The 17,059-nt window shown below is 47.6% G+C and overlaps 1 protein-coding gene across 17 annotated transcripts in view; it reads left to right on the top strand.

The window, feature by feature from the left end:
- Myt1l (myelin transcription factor 1 like) overlaps positions 1-17,059 on the top strand; it is a 414,622-nt gene that overhangs the window by 290,581 nt on the left and 106,982 nt on the right. For all 17 annotated transcript variants that reach the window (XM_074049071.1, XM_074049083.1, XM_074049072.1 and 14 more), the window contains one exon: positions 9,237-9,595. In XM_074049071.1, coding sequence (XP_073905172.1) covers positions 9,237-9,595 — 359 coding nt within the window. The remainder of the gene's footprint in view (positions 1-9,236; positions 9,596-17,059) is intronic.

The raw sequence follows: 17,059 nt of genomic DNA, 5'->3' as shown, positions 1-17,059 counted from the left end.
AGTAACTTGCCAGTACAGACTGTGTCACTTAAAGAGATTCTTTAAATGTAAAGAGCATCTTCCTTTCAGGATTTGAGGCTTGTTTAGATTCTGTGAACAAGAGAGTCAAGTAAACCTTTTGAACAATTTTTATTTGCTTTCAGTGCCTAGGACATTCGTGTGTGTGTGTGTGTGTGTGTGTGTGTGTGTGTATATATGTATGTGTGAATATGTGTATATGTGTATATGTGCATGTATGTATGCATATGTGTATGTATGTGTGTATATTCATATGTGTATGTGTGTATACATGTGTATGTGTATATGTGTGTATGTGCATATGTGTGTGTATATATATGCGTGTACATGTATGTGTATATGTATGTGTGTATATGTGTGTGTATGTGTATATGTGTGTATGTGTATGCATATATGTATGTATATGTGTATATGTATGTGTATGTGTATATATGTGTGTACATGTATGTATGTGTGTGTTTGCATGCATATATGTATGTATATGTGTGTATGTGTATATGTGTGTATGTGTTTACGTGTGTGTATGTGTGTATATGTGTGTGTACGTGTGTGTGTGTTTGTGTGTATATGTGTATGTATGTGTGTATATATGTGTGTGTATATAAATATATGTGTATATATGTAATTTTCAACTCAACTAGACCTTTGTTAGTAACCCTCTACAGAGGATAAAAGAATAAGATTAAGCAAATATGCCAATATGTAGTTAAAACTAAATTGATTTTATATGTGTGTGCTTCAGCAGATACCAGGAAGAAGTTTGGCATGCTAGCGCTATAATTGAATAATCCGGTGATTTAAATTACTTTAATGTATTTTTAAATGCCTTTATATATTGTAGAGACTTCATGAATAAGCCTTTCTTTTTGTACTTGAGAGGAGAGGACAGAAGAGAGAAAAGAGGGGTCAGGTTGACTGTGCGGTTCCATGGAGCAGGTCACCAGGTGCTTCCCTGTGCCAGTGTCACTTGCTGCCTGAGCAAGGCTGACAGAAGCTCCGGCTGCCCCTGGGTTGAAGGGCTGAATGACCTCTAGGGGGTGGTCAGTGTGGCTGTTTGCCTCTCATGCATGTGGCTCTTGGTGCAATTCTTAGACCTCAGACCTGCAGACTCCAGACTTCCCTCATGGATGCGGGCAGGACCTTGCTCCCAGGCCACAAGGACATCCTCCTGACCACGTCCCTCTCGTGTCCCTCCAGTAAGCTCCAAGGGTCACCCTGCATTGTGTTGTCGGGGGCTATTTCCTGCTTCCAGCCAACTGGTGTACCTGCAGAGCCCTTGTGCACCTGGCCTGCCCACTGATTTCATCACACCCCTCTGGTTACTCCTCTCCCCCCATGCTAATGTCCCATCCTGAGGTGAGGAGTAATAGACACAGTGCAGACAGTGGTGGCTTCCCGGGAAGGAATTAGAACCTCAGAGTGAAGCCCACCTGCCTCCACCCACCCCAAACTACCTTTCTAGCCAGACCTGTGCTGTGTCACTGTCATCTGTACAGGACACCTCTAGTGTAGCACACCTGTGTCAACTGGTCTTTCCACTCCTGCCCAGCCACAAACCAGCCAGCAAGTGTAGGGAGCTAGTCTTGGGTCCTTCTCTCATGGCTAGTACCACCGCCTCCAGGGACCTAGGTTGGAAGACCAGGCAGTGGCGCCAAAACCTGGAGAATGGGTCCTCTTCATCGCATGTCTGGGCCAGATGACTTGCGACCTGACATCAAATTGCATTTCACCCACTTCGTTTTCCTCCAGCTCATTCCCCACACTGCAACAGGGGATAGAGGATCCATCTCTGCGGGGCTGATGTGACTGCTATTCCGTTACCGAAACTCCCAGAAGACATATCACCTGACCCATGCCAAGGAAGACAGTGACCCACCTTCTCCACTCTCAGCTGCTGTCTCATCGCTAGCCACACAGCACCTCCTCGTTCTCTCTGTCTCCTCTCTCTCTCTCGCTGTCTCTCTCTCTCTCCCCTCCCTTCCTCCCTCTGTCTCCATCTCTGTCTCCATCTCTCTGTCTTTCTGTTTCTCTTTCTCACTGTTATCTCTGTCTCTCACTGTCTCTCTGTCTCTCACTGTTTCTATAACTGTCCTTCTGTCTCTATCTCTGCCTCTTTCTGCCTCTCCCTCTGTCTCTGCCTCTCTGTATCTGTCTCTCTGCCTCTCTCTGTCTCCCCATCTCTCTCTCTGTCTCTGTTTCTCTTTCTCTCCATCTCTCTCTATCTCTGTCTCCCCCTCTATCTTTCTCCATCTCTCTCTGCCTCTTGTCTCAACGTCTCCCCATCTCTATCTCTCTGTCTCTGTCTCTCCCCATCTCTCTCTATATCTCTCTTTCTGTCTCTGCCACACTGTCTCTCTCCATCTCTCTCTCTCTCTGTCTTTCTGTCTCTCTCCATTTATCTCTATTTCTCTCAGTCGCTTCCTTTCCCCCATATTGGCTTCCTGCGAAGCTCTCCATCCCTCAACCCATCCATCAGGGCTTGTCTCTGCCATGTTGCATGAGGCCAGGGGTTGTGCCTGCACAGCTAGGAAAATGCTTCGGAATGAAGAGCAGATAAACTCACTCTGTCTGTTGGTTTAGCAGGTGTTTACTGAGCACCTGCTTCCTAAATGAAAGGTCTTAGAGGAAAAAGCTATTGTCTTAGCAGAGTCTTACATGACCAGGTAAGAAAGCAGGGCAGATGAGCATAGCTCCTTAGGCATCAGAAATCCCAGACATGGGCAGAGGGAGCTGTGGACCTTGCCCAGTGCTGGCTGGCCATGTGGCCTTAAGGAAGGTGCACAAAACCTGTCCCTCCAAGTGGGCTCATGAGGGTGCCTGCCTCACAGGACTGCCAAAAGGACCAAGTAGACACAGGTGTGTGAAGAGTGTAGCACACTCCAGCCATACAGTAAATGCTCTACCATGGCATCAACATTGGCTGAGCTGTGATTAGAACTCTGCACTCAAAGTCATGGCCAATGTTACTTCTGTTATTCACACTAATTGTGTTCACCTTGACACGATTGAGACTCTTCAAGCAATGCATGACACAGGTCATTGTAAAAGAAGTGACTGTGAAGAGTCACTTTAAGTCTCAACTGGCTGGACTGGCCATTGTCCACTTGTGAGCACCACGCTTCTGGGAAAGGCCAGGAGACAATAGTGCTTGTCTGTCCCCATATTCTTCTGTTAGCAGCTGGAAGAGACAAGGAGAGGACACGCATCCAAACTTGCCTTCAGTTATGGACACCTGACCTGTTTGTATTACAACTGGATGCAGCAGCCACGCCATCTGAGGGTCAGATACACACAGTGCTGCTGCCAGGAGACTGAGCTGCGGGAGCAGGCTGGGACCCAGCAGTCCTCACAAGGACTCTGTTGGAATCCAGTGCTTACTTCCCTTTTCTACTCTGGACATCTCTTTCTGTTGCTGGACACTAGTAAATTGCGTGAAGCCTGAGGATATTTATTACAATTCTGAGGTCAGACCACTGCTGGCTCTCAAGACCGAAACCAGCATTAAGAATCACTTATGGAGACGCTCTGAAAAGTTACAAGAGGTCATTTTGGTTAACAGAAGATAGTTGAGCTATTCTGAATCCAGAGAAATCCTATTTACTAATTCTTGTACGTTTCAACTGTGCAAAACATATAAATGCAGTCTTACTGTAATCATCAAACACTGCATTTTATACAGAGTGATATGCCTAGAGGAGAGGGTTATGAGTAACATTAGACAGCCAGTCAACATACTGCAATATATGGATCTAACGTCCAGGTCACCTTATCCTCAGGATGTGCAGAAAGAAGCCTGGAGCCCAGGGAGCCCTCAGGACACCCAGACACCCAAGCCGTGACTCAGGTTGGGTGAGTCTGACTGGGCGATGGACTTGCAGGACACTGGTCCTTGGCTGTTATGCCAACAAGAGCCTTTGTGAGTCTCATTTCAAGAATCTCTTTTTTTTGCAGTACTGGTTGTTGAACCCAGGGCCTTGCACATGCTGCATAAGTGCTCTATGGCTTGAGCCACACCCATAGCACTTTTGTTTGCATTCTGTTTTTGAGATAAGGTCTCACTAACTTCACCCAGACTAGCCTCACGCTCTCTGTCCTGCTGTACCTCCTGAGTACCTGGGATTACAGGTGTGTGCCACCATACCCAGCAGTTCAAGAGTCTTATACTGCCTTTGGAAGTCTAGCCCCTTCCTCTATTGTCCTCCCTCAGCCTCTTCTCTGTGACATCCAGTACCTTGTCCATAATTTCTTCACTGACCTAGTGTTTGTTGAGTAAGTCTAGGGGACTGCTGGACCTTCGAGGAACCATCCATGAGAACTTGTAGGACGACAGAGGTGCTGTCCATCTGCTCTGTTCAGAGTGTGACTAGGGCAACAGAGGAATTACATTTTTAATTTTCTTTAATTTTTCATTAAATTTCTGCATATGGTGGGTGGCTACAGTGTTGGACACGATGGCTAGTTGTCACTGAAGAAGAAGAGGGACAGTGTGCAGCTGGTGCTCCCACCAGGGCATAGCAGTGCTCTGGCCTCCCTCAATGGAGAAAGCCATGCACTGTCCTCCCGCAGGTGGCTCGCTGGGTGCCCATCACTGCCCAGGTGCCATTGAGGCTCCATTGGCCGCTCTGAGTAGCACACAGCTGGAGGAGGATTTACTGTGAGATTGAGAAGCAGAATAGAGGAGTAAGACAGTGACGTGATCTGTAAATACTGAGCAGAACTTGGAAGCTCTGCACATGGAAAATGAGAGCAGAGGCCGGCGCCATTGATGAGGGCAGACATTCCCCTGGGCTTCCTGCTTCCCACCTGGTCCAAAAACTGTACTGTTGATTCCACTTGCTTTCCTTCACCTGGGAAACCGGAGTTGTGGTTCTGTTGTCTTTGGAAAGATGTGAGCCCTGCTGACCTGGATGCAGCTGTGACTTGAGGCTCACTGAGCATGTCTCCTGTGGAGCTCAAAGCACCTCCAGGTGCAGAGGAGAACCAGGGCCAGATGGCCATCTTCCTCTTTCCAGGATGCCACCTACTCACCATCAGACATGGCACCCACAAAACGTGGGGTTAGTAGGATCCACACCCAATAAACACATGGCTCAGAATTGCTTTCTAAGGCATCCTTTGGCCATATTTCAGGCCTTTGCGCTCAGAGCCTCACAGAGCAGGCTCCTGAGTCAGGGCCTCTATGCAGACAGGATGAAACATGTCAGGGCTTGGATTTTTTGTCACCTTAAAAGTGGACACCAACAGAGTCTCTCTGCTCCACCCCCTGTGTGTCTAGGGGCACTGCTTTCTTACTTCCTGTTTCTCCCTGCTCTGCCCTGCTCTACTGAATAAACCTTTGCTAATCTTCCAAACAAAAACAAAAGTGGGCACCAACAGCTGGCAATCAGGGAGAATCATAGGTAGCTGGGGGTGCAACTTTATTTATAGTTCACATTAAGGGATAGAGAGACACTCGAGCAGGTCCTGTGAGCCAGCAAGAGACAGCGAAAGTTGGAGGCTGGCTAATTCCAGTGGTTGCCAAACTGAATCCCCACACTTTGCAAAGTGAGACAAGGAAACAAAACTGACCCCAGTGAGGAAGATACCAAAGCCCATGCTCTGCTAGTAGTGAGGAATGAATCATTGAAAAACGCTGAAGGATTTGAACTTCAGAGCATGAAGAACTGGGAACCCTTCAACATGCGGATGGCTGAGCTGAGGCCCCATCAGAGCCCAGCTGCCCAACTCAGTGTTCACCTGGCACTCAGCCCTATGACATGTGGCACATGCCAAAACCCTGGGCCTGCCTGGCCATGTCCGTACCCAGGTCATGGCTGGCTCCTGATTTGTCCAGCATTCTTAGCATTCTCACTTACCTTCTCCTTCTTGGTGGACCGTTTTTAACTATCCCTCATTCTTTTTCCTCCTCCACCTCCCCATTCCCAAAGGAAGTTGATGTAATTGGAACCTTGGGAGGAACATTGGGACAGAACAAGTGACGTGAACATGGAGGAGGAACATGTGGCACCTGGTGATAGACCATCAGCAGATGCAATGGCTGCTGCAGCAGGCAGAAGAACACACAGTTCTTTTGTGTAGAATACATCCTGCCTTCCATGCCCTGCAGGCCCACACATCCTCCTCCACTGCAGCACCACAGCCCTCTCTGCTGCCCCCTCCATGTTCCCACATAGCCAGACAGATCACCTTTCAAAATCCCAGCAGCTCACAGTCATCCCAAGTGAAGGCCAGCCCATTCTCACTGCGCTTCTGAGCGACACCAGCTCCGCTTCTACTCTGAGTTTTGCTGCATCAGTGGCTCCAGGTCTCGGGCACACTGGGAGGTAGGACAAGGTGCCTCTGTGAATGAGGGAAGGGAGAGAGGAGCCCTTGCGCCATCTGAGGAAGCTTCCCACTGTCCTTTGAGGGGGACAGCATTGTGGAAGACAGGCAGTCAAACTCTGTCCTTGCCCCCAGCCATGTGAATGAGGTGGATGGCTGGAGGTGGGGCTTGTGCAGGCAGCTTTACCGTAGAGCAGCCTCGTCAGAAACACATTAGCAAACTGGAAAGAGAATACAGCAAAGCACAATGGTGGCCATGGCCTGCAGAGCCTGGGGAGCTGGAGGAGCAACAGAGCAGCACACTCAGCAAGTCCACTCAGAGAGGGGCTCTGTGTAGAGAGAAGGTTGGCATGGAATTCATATTGACCAGGTCTCAGTTGTCGACTGAGCACCAGAGGGTGAAGAGCCAGGCAGGGGCCAACCCCACACCGAGTCAGAGACAAGAACTCCAATCGTACTGCCATGGGAGAAAGTTTGCAAGAGTGAAATCTCAGAAATCTCAAACGTAGACCATTTCAGTTTTTTTTCTTATTGGGGCAATTATTATTGTTCTGCTCATTGTGATCCTAAAGAATGGCCGCCTTCAAAAGGCAGGTAAATCTGTCATCCGGCATGTCATGGCTGACAGCCTGAGAACTCACCCACCCAACTGTCCTGAAAACACAGATGAAAAGAATGTCACCAAGCTGAATGAGGGACTTCTCCAGCCTCAGCCGAGGAGAACAGAAGAGAGATCTGAGACTCACAGCAGGGCACTGTGTCAGCCTCTGTCAGGACCAAGATAAAATGGTAGCAATGTTCTCAAACTAGGAAATGTGTCCGGGCAGCAGCAACAGCTTCCTGGGTCAACAGGAAACGGGCAGTAATCGCTTCTTGCTATTAAACAGCAGTCACTGTCACGCAGTGACTGCCGAGTGTGTGCCAGGACTGTACGAACCTCCTCAGGTTGATCTTTTCATCTCGCTCTAAAGGCATCTGTGTGAGATGCAGGCGTTTCTCATTTTCAGCTGATGACTCTGAGGTGCAAGTTGAACATCTGTCCAAAGTCACTCAAGCAATAAGACCTGCCATGAGCAAGGAGCACTCATGTGTTCCAAACACTGCCCGTGCTTCCCTGTTCCCTGCACTAACACTGGCCCCAGTGCCATTGTCTCCTCCTATCACTGGAGGCGGGGCACCTGCCAGCCACCCTGGGGGCCGAGCGTGTGGCGGAGGTTCCCTCGGGCGTCAGTGGACACAGATGGCATCTGACTGCCCTCCCAAAGGCCCAGCCTCCTACCCGCTAGCTGCCTGGACCCAGCAGGGGCCAACCACTAGTGTGCCCTCCTCATGACCTTTCCAACATGCAAACGTGATTGTACCGTTAAGTGCTTGAAAGAGCTCAAAGAGCTGCATAGAAACCCGGAGTCCCCACCATCAGTTCACGTGCTGGACGTGACCCTACCTGGCCTCCTACCTCCCGTTCTCCTGCTATCCCACCCTCACACACTCTTGCTCCAGCCTTGGGGTTTCGTGTTTCAGTCTTCTGAAGCTGTCTTGCAAAATCTGTTTTGCGTGAGATGTATTGAAGTGTGCCTTTCTCTGTCGGATGTCACATATACATCCCTGAAGGTTCATCTCCAGTTGTCCCTCTTCCACAGGGTCAAGCTGGCACCCACTGCCTGCCCTGCTTTTCCATAACAATGCCAGCCACACATTTTGTCAGAGGTTGGCCACCTCCAGCCATTTATTCAGCATGGGCTAGTCACGCACCATGATGGCCGTGGGATCTGGCACCAGGTGAACAGTGGTAATGGATCTAACCTGGCATCTCTGGTATGTCCACATCCCCATTGGGCCTGGACCAGGAGCAAGGATCTGTTCTTTTGCCTCTGCATCTCTTGCATAGCAAAAGTCACCTAGTCATCCACCTAGTCACCCAGATGGGTGGCCCTGGACGGCTCAGGATGGATCATTTCACACTTTAGGTTCCAAACTGAGCCAATCCAGGTCTGCAGGAATCCCCCACAGAGCTGGCCTGTCAGTGGGGGCAACTGCACAAGTCATGTTAGACACGTCAGGTGTTTTCCCGCAGCATCTTTGCCTCAGTATGTCCCCGTTAGCCCTCAGAGCATGTATGGGATGTACAGAAGGAAAAACAAAAATGGAAACACTGGAAAAATCGCCCTTTCTCCAGGCAAGACTGTGAACTCACACTGTGAGGGTCTCACCCAATTTGGGCCAATTTCAGGTTGTGCTAGTGGTGACGACCAATAACACTGAAGTCATTCTCTGAGCGGAGGGGGTGGAATTGAGTCTCTCAAGACTGGCGGTGTCCTCCCCAGCTTCAGACTGTGCAGTCCCTCTCGTCAACAAGCCCACCACGCATCTGTGGTGTATCTTCTTGAGTAAGCTGTCATGTCAAAAGATTCAGTTGTGTCTATGAAATCCAAATAGATCCAAAGCTCTATCACAGCATATACATAAATGTACGTATGTTAATATAGCGTGCATAAAATGAGACTTGTTCGAATGTATGTTGTGTATGTGTGTATCTGGAACGTGTTTAATAAATCGAATGTGCTTCACCAACTGCATGAGGTGTGTCATGCAAATGTCTCATAAGCCATCCTCATGAATTTATCAGGAGCTCCATGTCATTTGGAATTACAGCAGTGAGGAACCTGAGGGTGCAGACTGGACGTTGACGGTAACTATATAGGCAAGCTGCACTTCTTTGTAATACCACCTCATGAGCAGAGTGTGGTGTGTGCGAGAACACACCCACTCGTGTCCTTGGCATGTGCATGACGTTCCTACTCAGCCTCAAGTGTCTTCCTCAAGGGCTCCTTTTGCTCTGATCTTCAAAGATAGTAACACGAGTCTCCTTCTCTCTCCTCTTTCTCTATTTTTATCAGTGTATATGGTTGTCCCCTGGCGAAAAAAAGGAAAACACAAGATAAACAGCCCCAAGAACCTGCTCCCAAACGAAAACCATTTGCAGTGAAAGCAGACAGCTCCTCAGTGGATGAGTGCTATGAGAGTGACGGGACAGAGGATATGGATGAGAAGGAGGAAGATGAGGATGAAGAATTCTCGGAGGACAACGATGAGCAGGGGGATGAGGATGAGGAGGATGAGGAGGTGGACCGGGAGGAAGAGGAGGAGATTGAGGAGGAAGATGATGATGACGATGATGAAGATGGAGACGATGTGGAGGAGGAAGAGGACGAGGAGGACGAGGAGGAGGAAGAAGAGGAAGAGGAGGAAGAAAACGGTAATCCTTAAAACATTAGCCAAGAGCAAGTCGTGATTTGGGTCAGTTTTCCGTGGGGATTTCTGGTGTTGATATCCATGACACCCTAATGATTTACTATACGAGTAAGTCTGCTTCGTCAATACGGGAAAAATCAGCTATCTTAAAGAATTTCTTTTCAAATTGTCTCCTAGGCTTTAGATTTTGTTTCAAATTGTCATTCAGATTGGTCCTCACAGCAATTTGCTGACATATTTATGGTGGACATATTTGATTAGCTTAACAAAATTTCTATTCTCTAATTTCATGTTTATCCAAGAGGTACTATTCTCACCCAAACAATGCTGATGGCACGGGGTGGTCCAGGAGCCTTACCAGCTGCCATGCGTAAAGAGGTACAGTGGCAAAGCTTCACCTGGTGACTGTCACAAGATTGGGATGAAAAGAAACATTGTTAAAAGGAAATTATTAAGGGGCCAGTCACAGCCGTCACATTTAGGACCACATTTCTGGTCTGAGGGATTCAACATTGTGAGGATGCTGTGTGCTCACGGGGGTGTTTCTGCAATATGCTGTAGCGCACTCATTCTGTGTCGTTTTCTGTAAGAACAAGACTGAAAACTATGGCTTGGAAACTAATGCTTCCCTAAAGGTCATGTTTTTCCTAGAAAGAAGTGGGAGTTTTCTCTAGTCTTTTAGAGTCTTCATTGACTGAGGAATTGCCTCACAGAAACGTAGAGAATGATGACACAGTGGAGGGAACACTTTTTTTCATCCTTCTTCCTTGCACTCAAAAGCTCTTTGAGAATCTGAATTCCAGGAGAGCTAACTTCTACACAAAGCCACGGTCACCCCGTGGAAGGAAGCTCTCTAGGTCACACAGCTGTGAGTCACAAGTTGTTACTCCTGTGCACAGGTGTAAATGACCAGGCCTCTGTCAGAAGCATGGTCACTTGAGATAACCTTACACTCTTACAGTGGTTTTCTTTTTCTTTTTGGGACTTGAACTCAGGGCTTCACGCTTGCTAGGCAGGAACTCTACTGCTCGAGGCACACCTCCAACCCAGGTTTAAGATTCTTAGAAAAACAATTTGCCACTTTTACATTTGTAAAAGCATATATATACACACAGATCGAGAAAGAAAGGTACATGCACACACACAAATTGAATAAATACAAACTTTTTCTCCTCATATTTTTTGTCTTGACATTATGGCACACTGTGAGGACTGTCTGACAAGACAAAACAGAACACGGGCCAACAGAGTTGCTGCTAACTCTGCCGGCCTACTGTTTATGAAGCGTGCAGCGTCGGTAATTAGCTCATAGCTCTGGGAAATGAGATGCATGGGAAGTCAGAGAGGAGACCAGTTGGGCAAATTGTTTCTGGACATGGTATCGACTGTGTGGAGTTTAGGGTGACACCATTGATTGTCAGGATTGGTGGATCATTTATTTGCATCTTGGCAGTGGTTATCACTGAAATAGTATAAAATGCTGTTCTTTCATATTCCCATCCTAAATGTGGAAGGCAATAGGCATTAACATTTGAGTTAAGAATGTTCTCGTGTGCCATGGAGAAAGGCAGGAGGTTTAAAATATGCACCCTTTGACCAAGGGTCTTGACCAAGCTTAAGCCCTATTCTCCACTTCCTGAAATTAAACTTCCAGTTTTAGTCTGTTTGGGGCCATGTTTTAAGTAATCTACCTTGAAATACACAAAGTGACATTTTGAAAGTTACTCAGAAGCCTTGTGGAGACAGTGTTAGAATGGGACTGCATTGGCTCGTTCTCACCTGAACACTTAGAACAACACAATTGCTTAGTAAGCCAGGTAGCATAGCAAAACAAAAGGTGCATTTGCTGGAATAATCCTAGCAAGCAGGCGCAGTGAATGGATGTGCAACAGAGCCATCAAACAAGAGACTGTAATGACAGTGTAGGTCCTGGCATTCCTAGCTACCTGGCCACATGTGGCCTGGTCACTCTGCTCAGGCATTCTGTGTGAGCTGAGTATGAGCCCATGAGGGAGCCGGTCCCAGAGGGCAAACCCCGTGATGCAGAGCAGGACTCGTATCCAACCTGGAGGTGCTGGTTCTAGAACCCACAGTCAGCGTCCACTCCCTACTGAGCAACCTCCACAGTCATGTTAGGAGGCTTGAAAGTGACCCAGCAAACTACAGGAGAAGAGCCCAGGGGGTGAGCAGCTGTGAGACTAGATGGTCTGTAGCCATGGGAGTAAGGCATCCACTTGACCGAGAGCCCTTGACAGAGAATATGATCCTCTACCCCCTTTCAGACAGCCTCCCCTGCAAGTCCCAGAAGTCTGGGACCATTCAGAGTAGGTGAGGGTGGTGGCTTTTGGGGCCTGGGGGACAATAGGAAGAGATGAGATAGCTGTGTTTCTCTGGAGTAGACACCAAAGGCTTGTTTGATTTCCAAGTTGGAGGATCTTCTCCTGGAAATAAATCACTTTATAAGCCTGATTCCTGGAGACTCTCAGAAGGCTTTCTGGGCAGAGAGACCCTCCCTGGAGGAGCCCCACAAGACCCCATTTAGCCGGATCACACTAATTTTCCTGATGGATTACACTCTGAATACATCATCATGCATCAGGGGCAGGAATCTCCAGGAAGCTTTCAGATCAAAGAAACTGTAGAGCTTTGTTGATTGGGAGTCCATTCTGATGCTCGAACTCCTAGTTGTGCCTAATTTACTAAAAATAAGCTTTGAAAGGCATAAATCTGTCAAAGTCCTATTTTCATATCTTCATGGAGCACTTTGCATTTACTGTGCTGCTAAAGGCAGTGCTCAAATCACTGTCAACAAACAAACTCACGCTGTGATGGTCACACAGCCCCAAGAGCAGCGCACTGAGTGCAGGATGCCCAAGTGGTGCACATAGAGGCACCTTCCTTGTGTCTGGTCACTGTCTTGAGGTGGGTCTCCATGTTCCTCATTGACATCATAGCTCTGTGACACCAGGGGCCAGCAGCAGACCTCCCTGAGGACAGGAAGACAGTGAAGTTACAAGGAAAGCAGGGCGTTCAAAGCATGGTGCTCTGACCACATCAGTGTGGAGCATGGCAGGTGCACCATGCTCTGGTGCAGGAGACGGCTGTCCGGCACGAGGAACTCGGGGCAGTGAGGCACACACAGGACAATGCTTGGGCTGATGCCTCAGGAGCCACTGAAAGGCTCAGATTGTTTATACTAATCTGATACCATTTCCTTCACTGGTGGAAGCATTTCCTACCTTGATTATAAATTGAAATGAGGAATTTACTGAGAGGTTTTGTTTTAGATAAAACAAATTTATACAAATCACCAGATTATTACAATAGGAGCTCACAGATTGTGGGAGGAATATTATGTAGAACTTGGAAGTGAAGCATTTATTTTAATTCCAGGCATCCTGGAGCATGGCAGTTACACATAAGCCAAAGCCACACTAATAACGTGTGTGCCTGTGAGCGTGTAGAAGTTCAGTGCTCACATCGATTACGTGGAGCTAGGTAGGGTAGACAGTCTTATTCTCACTGCACCACTTAGAAACTGAGGCTTATTAAGATGAAGTTATTTTCCGTAAGTGGTGGATATGTAGTTAGGCTTTATGGGTGTTTTTTCTTCTTAGAGAACTCATGTTCTTCTTATTAATTTCTCTTTTTTGAAGAGCAGCAAAGAGTACCTGAGTAACTTACTTCAGATTGTATTAAGTTCCTATTTAATTGGTCAATACTGTATTTATTGTAAAGTTTACCTATCACAGGCTGTGCTTTGGCATGCAGAATTTTCTTTGCAAAGTATACAGTGATTGTGTAACTTCGTGTTTACTAAGAGGTAAATTACTACTCAGTACTTTTAGATTTTCCATAGCAGGTTTTGTACGTTATGATGTTTCTTTCGGCATCCTCATGACTAGAGAAAGACATGAAATGGATATGGGATGTCTATAAGTTACAGTGTTACTTCCACACTGAAGTCCAACAGAGAGAATAATTCTTTGAATATATGTGTGCACACATGTGTATACATACACGTGTATTTCATTTTATACATGCACATGTACACACCCTTTTTTTGGCAGTTCTGGGGCTTGAACTCAGGGCCTCATGCTTGCTAGGCAGGTGCTCTACCACTTGCGCCACGTCGCAGCCCTCAGACATCCTTTTGAGTACGCACTGTATCTCCCCACATGGGAGGAGTAGTGTAGCCATGAGCTTTCTAGACTGCTAAAGCCCACGGGTGTGTCCAAATGTTCCACTGCTGAAATGCGGGGGTGACATTTCTGCCCTCTGAGGCCCTCAGGGCTGCCCTGGACAGCTGGACGTTGAAAGGCAGTCCCCATGACCATCGGCTGACTCTGCAGGGCAGGAGCTCTCTGGAGGGCCTCCGGATTCAGCATGCTCCCCACGTCCAGCAGCAACCACGTGAGCTGGCATCCTCACACGTTTGCTCTGAGAGGAGCAGTGGGTTGTTTGTGGGATACGTGAATGGTTGTGTTAAGAACCTTCTCTGTGCCCCATGTGCTGACTGAAAACATGGGGTGTGGAGACCAAGCCGGTGAGGCTGCTTCTGTTAGCCAAGTATGATGGACTCTTTCCTGTCATCTACAGAAGTAACTGAGGTGGGCCAGGGATCAGCACCCTGATCCCACGGCCCCCACCATGTAATAGCCTGGTGTTTGAGACAGTCTTCCAACCGGGCATGTCCTTTCTGCAGAAACTCAGTTCTAAAATGGGAATTCAAGACAGAAACCATGCTGGGTGAATTCCTCCTCCCAGAAACATTTTAGTATTCAAATTTCCTGGGGTGTGCCAAGGCCCCCAGGTGCTAACGTGTCCTGATAACTTGGGGTACGTGGCTGGAGCCCTGGGGAGGAAGATGGCATGAAGGTGATGAGCAGTTTGCACTGTGGCCTCTGAATCCTCCCGCTTCCCTCAGGATGCTTTTCTCCATGTTGATTAGCCAATTAGCCTCTTACATCTTTCTCAGGGAAATGTCCCTGATGAGGGAAGTGAGCAGAAGTGCAGACAGACTGTGAAATCAGAATTAGCCAGCCAGTTTTCTCCTGCAGTCAGCAGAAACAGCAGTGAGTTCTGAGACCAACACAGAACAAAGATGGTATGTTTAGTACACAAGCCTTCCTCTTGAGAAAGCTGTGGACACAGATGGGGGGGAGGATAGAGTGGATTTCCTCATCTTGAAAATGAGCCTTTCCCTGCATTCACAAAAGCCTTCTTGTAGGACCCTTAAAAGCAGGTATGCTGCAGTGTGTGGCGCTGAGGCTTGGGGATGAGGAATCCTATAAGGAGATCTTTCTAGGTATCATCTATGATAAAAAAAAAATCTTTCTTTGTGAAAACTACTTTTTGCCTAATTTTAAAATCTAATTATGTATTATGTTTTGTGACTGTTCAGAAACATCACTGTAGCCAGGAAACTTGGCTGAACCCGCACACCATGTGCACTTAAGGTGTGAGCTAGCTTGTTCACACACACAGAGTCGGGAGAAGCTGCTCACATAGCAGTGAACGTAACACAAGATCACAGGTCTCACGTGATCTTGTGCAGCTTGTCTCCAAGGTCTGCTCTAAAGGATCAGGTGTGTCTTGCTCATTTATTTTACTCCAGGTGCCAGCTTGTCATGGTGTAGTGCAATGACTCAGAAGAAGCATGTTTGCAGCCCCAGCCATGCTGCTCACCTTGGGCCTCCCTGAGCCTCAGTGTGATATGTCACACAGACTGGGGTCCCAGGACTCAGCCCTACTTCCCTCCTGTGTGTTCCACAGCCTAAGGAGAGCACTTGACAGTCCAGGGTGATCTCGGCATGACGCCATCTCCCTGCCTTCACTCTTCTGCTCTCGCTCTTTACCTAGGGCCAGGCCAGCATGGCACAGGAGGGCTCTGTCTGCTAAGGCTAGGGCAGGGCAAGTGCTCTCATTTCAAACACCAGTGTATCTGCTGTGTGCCCAGCGGGTGCAGATCACATGAGACATTTTTATTTTTGTTTTTTTTTAGAAAAACTAGGTAAAATCAGTAGAAGACACACATACAGACTTTGGAAGACATCAGGTATCATTTCCATCATCCTCCTATGTGGCCTTCACCCTTCCTCTGATACCTTCCTCACGCTTCCGGCCTCACTCCTTCATCCCCCCCTTGGATCTGGTCCCCCTGCTTGGAGCTGGTCTTCTCCCTTCAGTTCAGGTCTTCATCTTTCTTTGGATACAGTTTCATCTTCCTTCAGTTATGGTCACCATCATTACCCTGATATGCTCTGTGTCTCTCTTCAGATGCTTGTTCCTAGTTTTCCTAGGAAACAAGTGGAGCCTGGACCACACCTTGTGTCTTGGATATATCTCCGTCTTCCCTTGGATATGGTCTTCAACGTCTTGCCTCAGAGGGGGACTTCATAGTCCCATGCCAAAGGCACAGAGTGGCACAGGGTTGTTCTTTATAGTACAGGAGCAGATTTAGAACGCTATGAACAGTAATGGAGAATGTAAGGATGTGAGCTGAAAATAAAAGCCTAAGTTTTGGGGGATGTGTGTGAGAGAGAGAGAGAGACAGACAGGGACAGATAGAAAGACAGCAAGATAGGAACACAGACACAGTGACAGAGAGAGAGAGAGAGATGCCGAGACAGAATGTTTCAGCTGATCTCAAGAGTGAGTAGGACGCTCTGACTATTCGACTGTTCTTAAATCCCCAAATTTAGATAAGCCAAATACCTCAGGTGTCATCAGGAGAAGCCCTCAAAACTTTCCAAAATGAAATTTCATTCATTCACATTCCATAAGCATCATTCACAGGACCTAGGTTACAAGTCTTTATGCAGCAGCTTGTTCCCTCGTGAATATGGGTGTTTTTCCTGAAGTCACAGGTGTAAATGATGTGTGCAGGTTACAAAAGTCACGGTTACAGGTCAACTTTATAAGCTTCTAAGCTCTGGCCTTGTGCTAGCCTACAGGGCAGCCCCTAGCCTGATGGAGTTATTTAAGTGTAACTAAATTAAATTTAATAAATTTTAGTCGAATATAATGAGAAAAAATTGTTTAACTTTAAAATTCATTTTCTCATTCACACCAGCCACATTGCAGTCACCACATGTGGCTGGTGGTGTCCTGCTGGCCAGCCTTGTCTGTTCAGTGTTGTTCCTCGACCCTATCTCTTGCAGCCCCCAGATGAAGCACAAAACCCTTAAACCTCTCCTTGCATGATGAGCCACTGGACTCTTCTCCCTTGGAACTCAGAACTGTCCAGGGTCCTGAAGAACTTTGAGTTGGAACCTCGTTCCCTGCTCAAAGCAGACCCAGCAATTTCTGCAGCCTAAAGCTACATTCTTGGCATATGCCCCATGACCCCTGTCAGAGCTGTTGTTCCTCCACACGGGGCTAGACTCTGTGCACCTGGCCACTCTCAGCGTGGAAGCGGAGGTGCCACAATAGAGGCAAAAGACAGTAGCAGCATGCAGGCCTGGAG

Source organism: Castor canadensis, chromosome 12, assembly GCF_047511655.1.
Source record: "Castor canadensis chromosome 12, mCasCan1.hap1v2, whole genome shotgun sequence".
Taxonomy (NCBI): Eukaryota; Metazoa; Chordata; class Mammalia; order Rodentia; family Castoridae; genus Castor; species Castor canadensis.
This window is presented reverse-complemented; position numbering and strand designations above follow the sequence as displayed.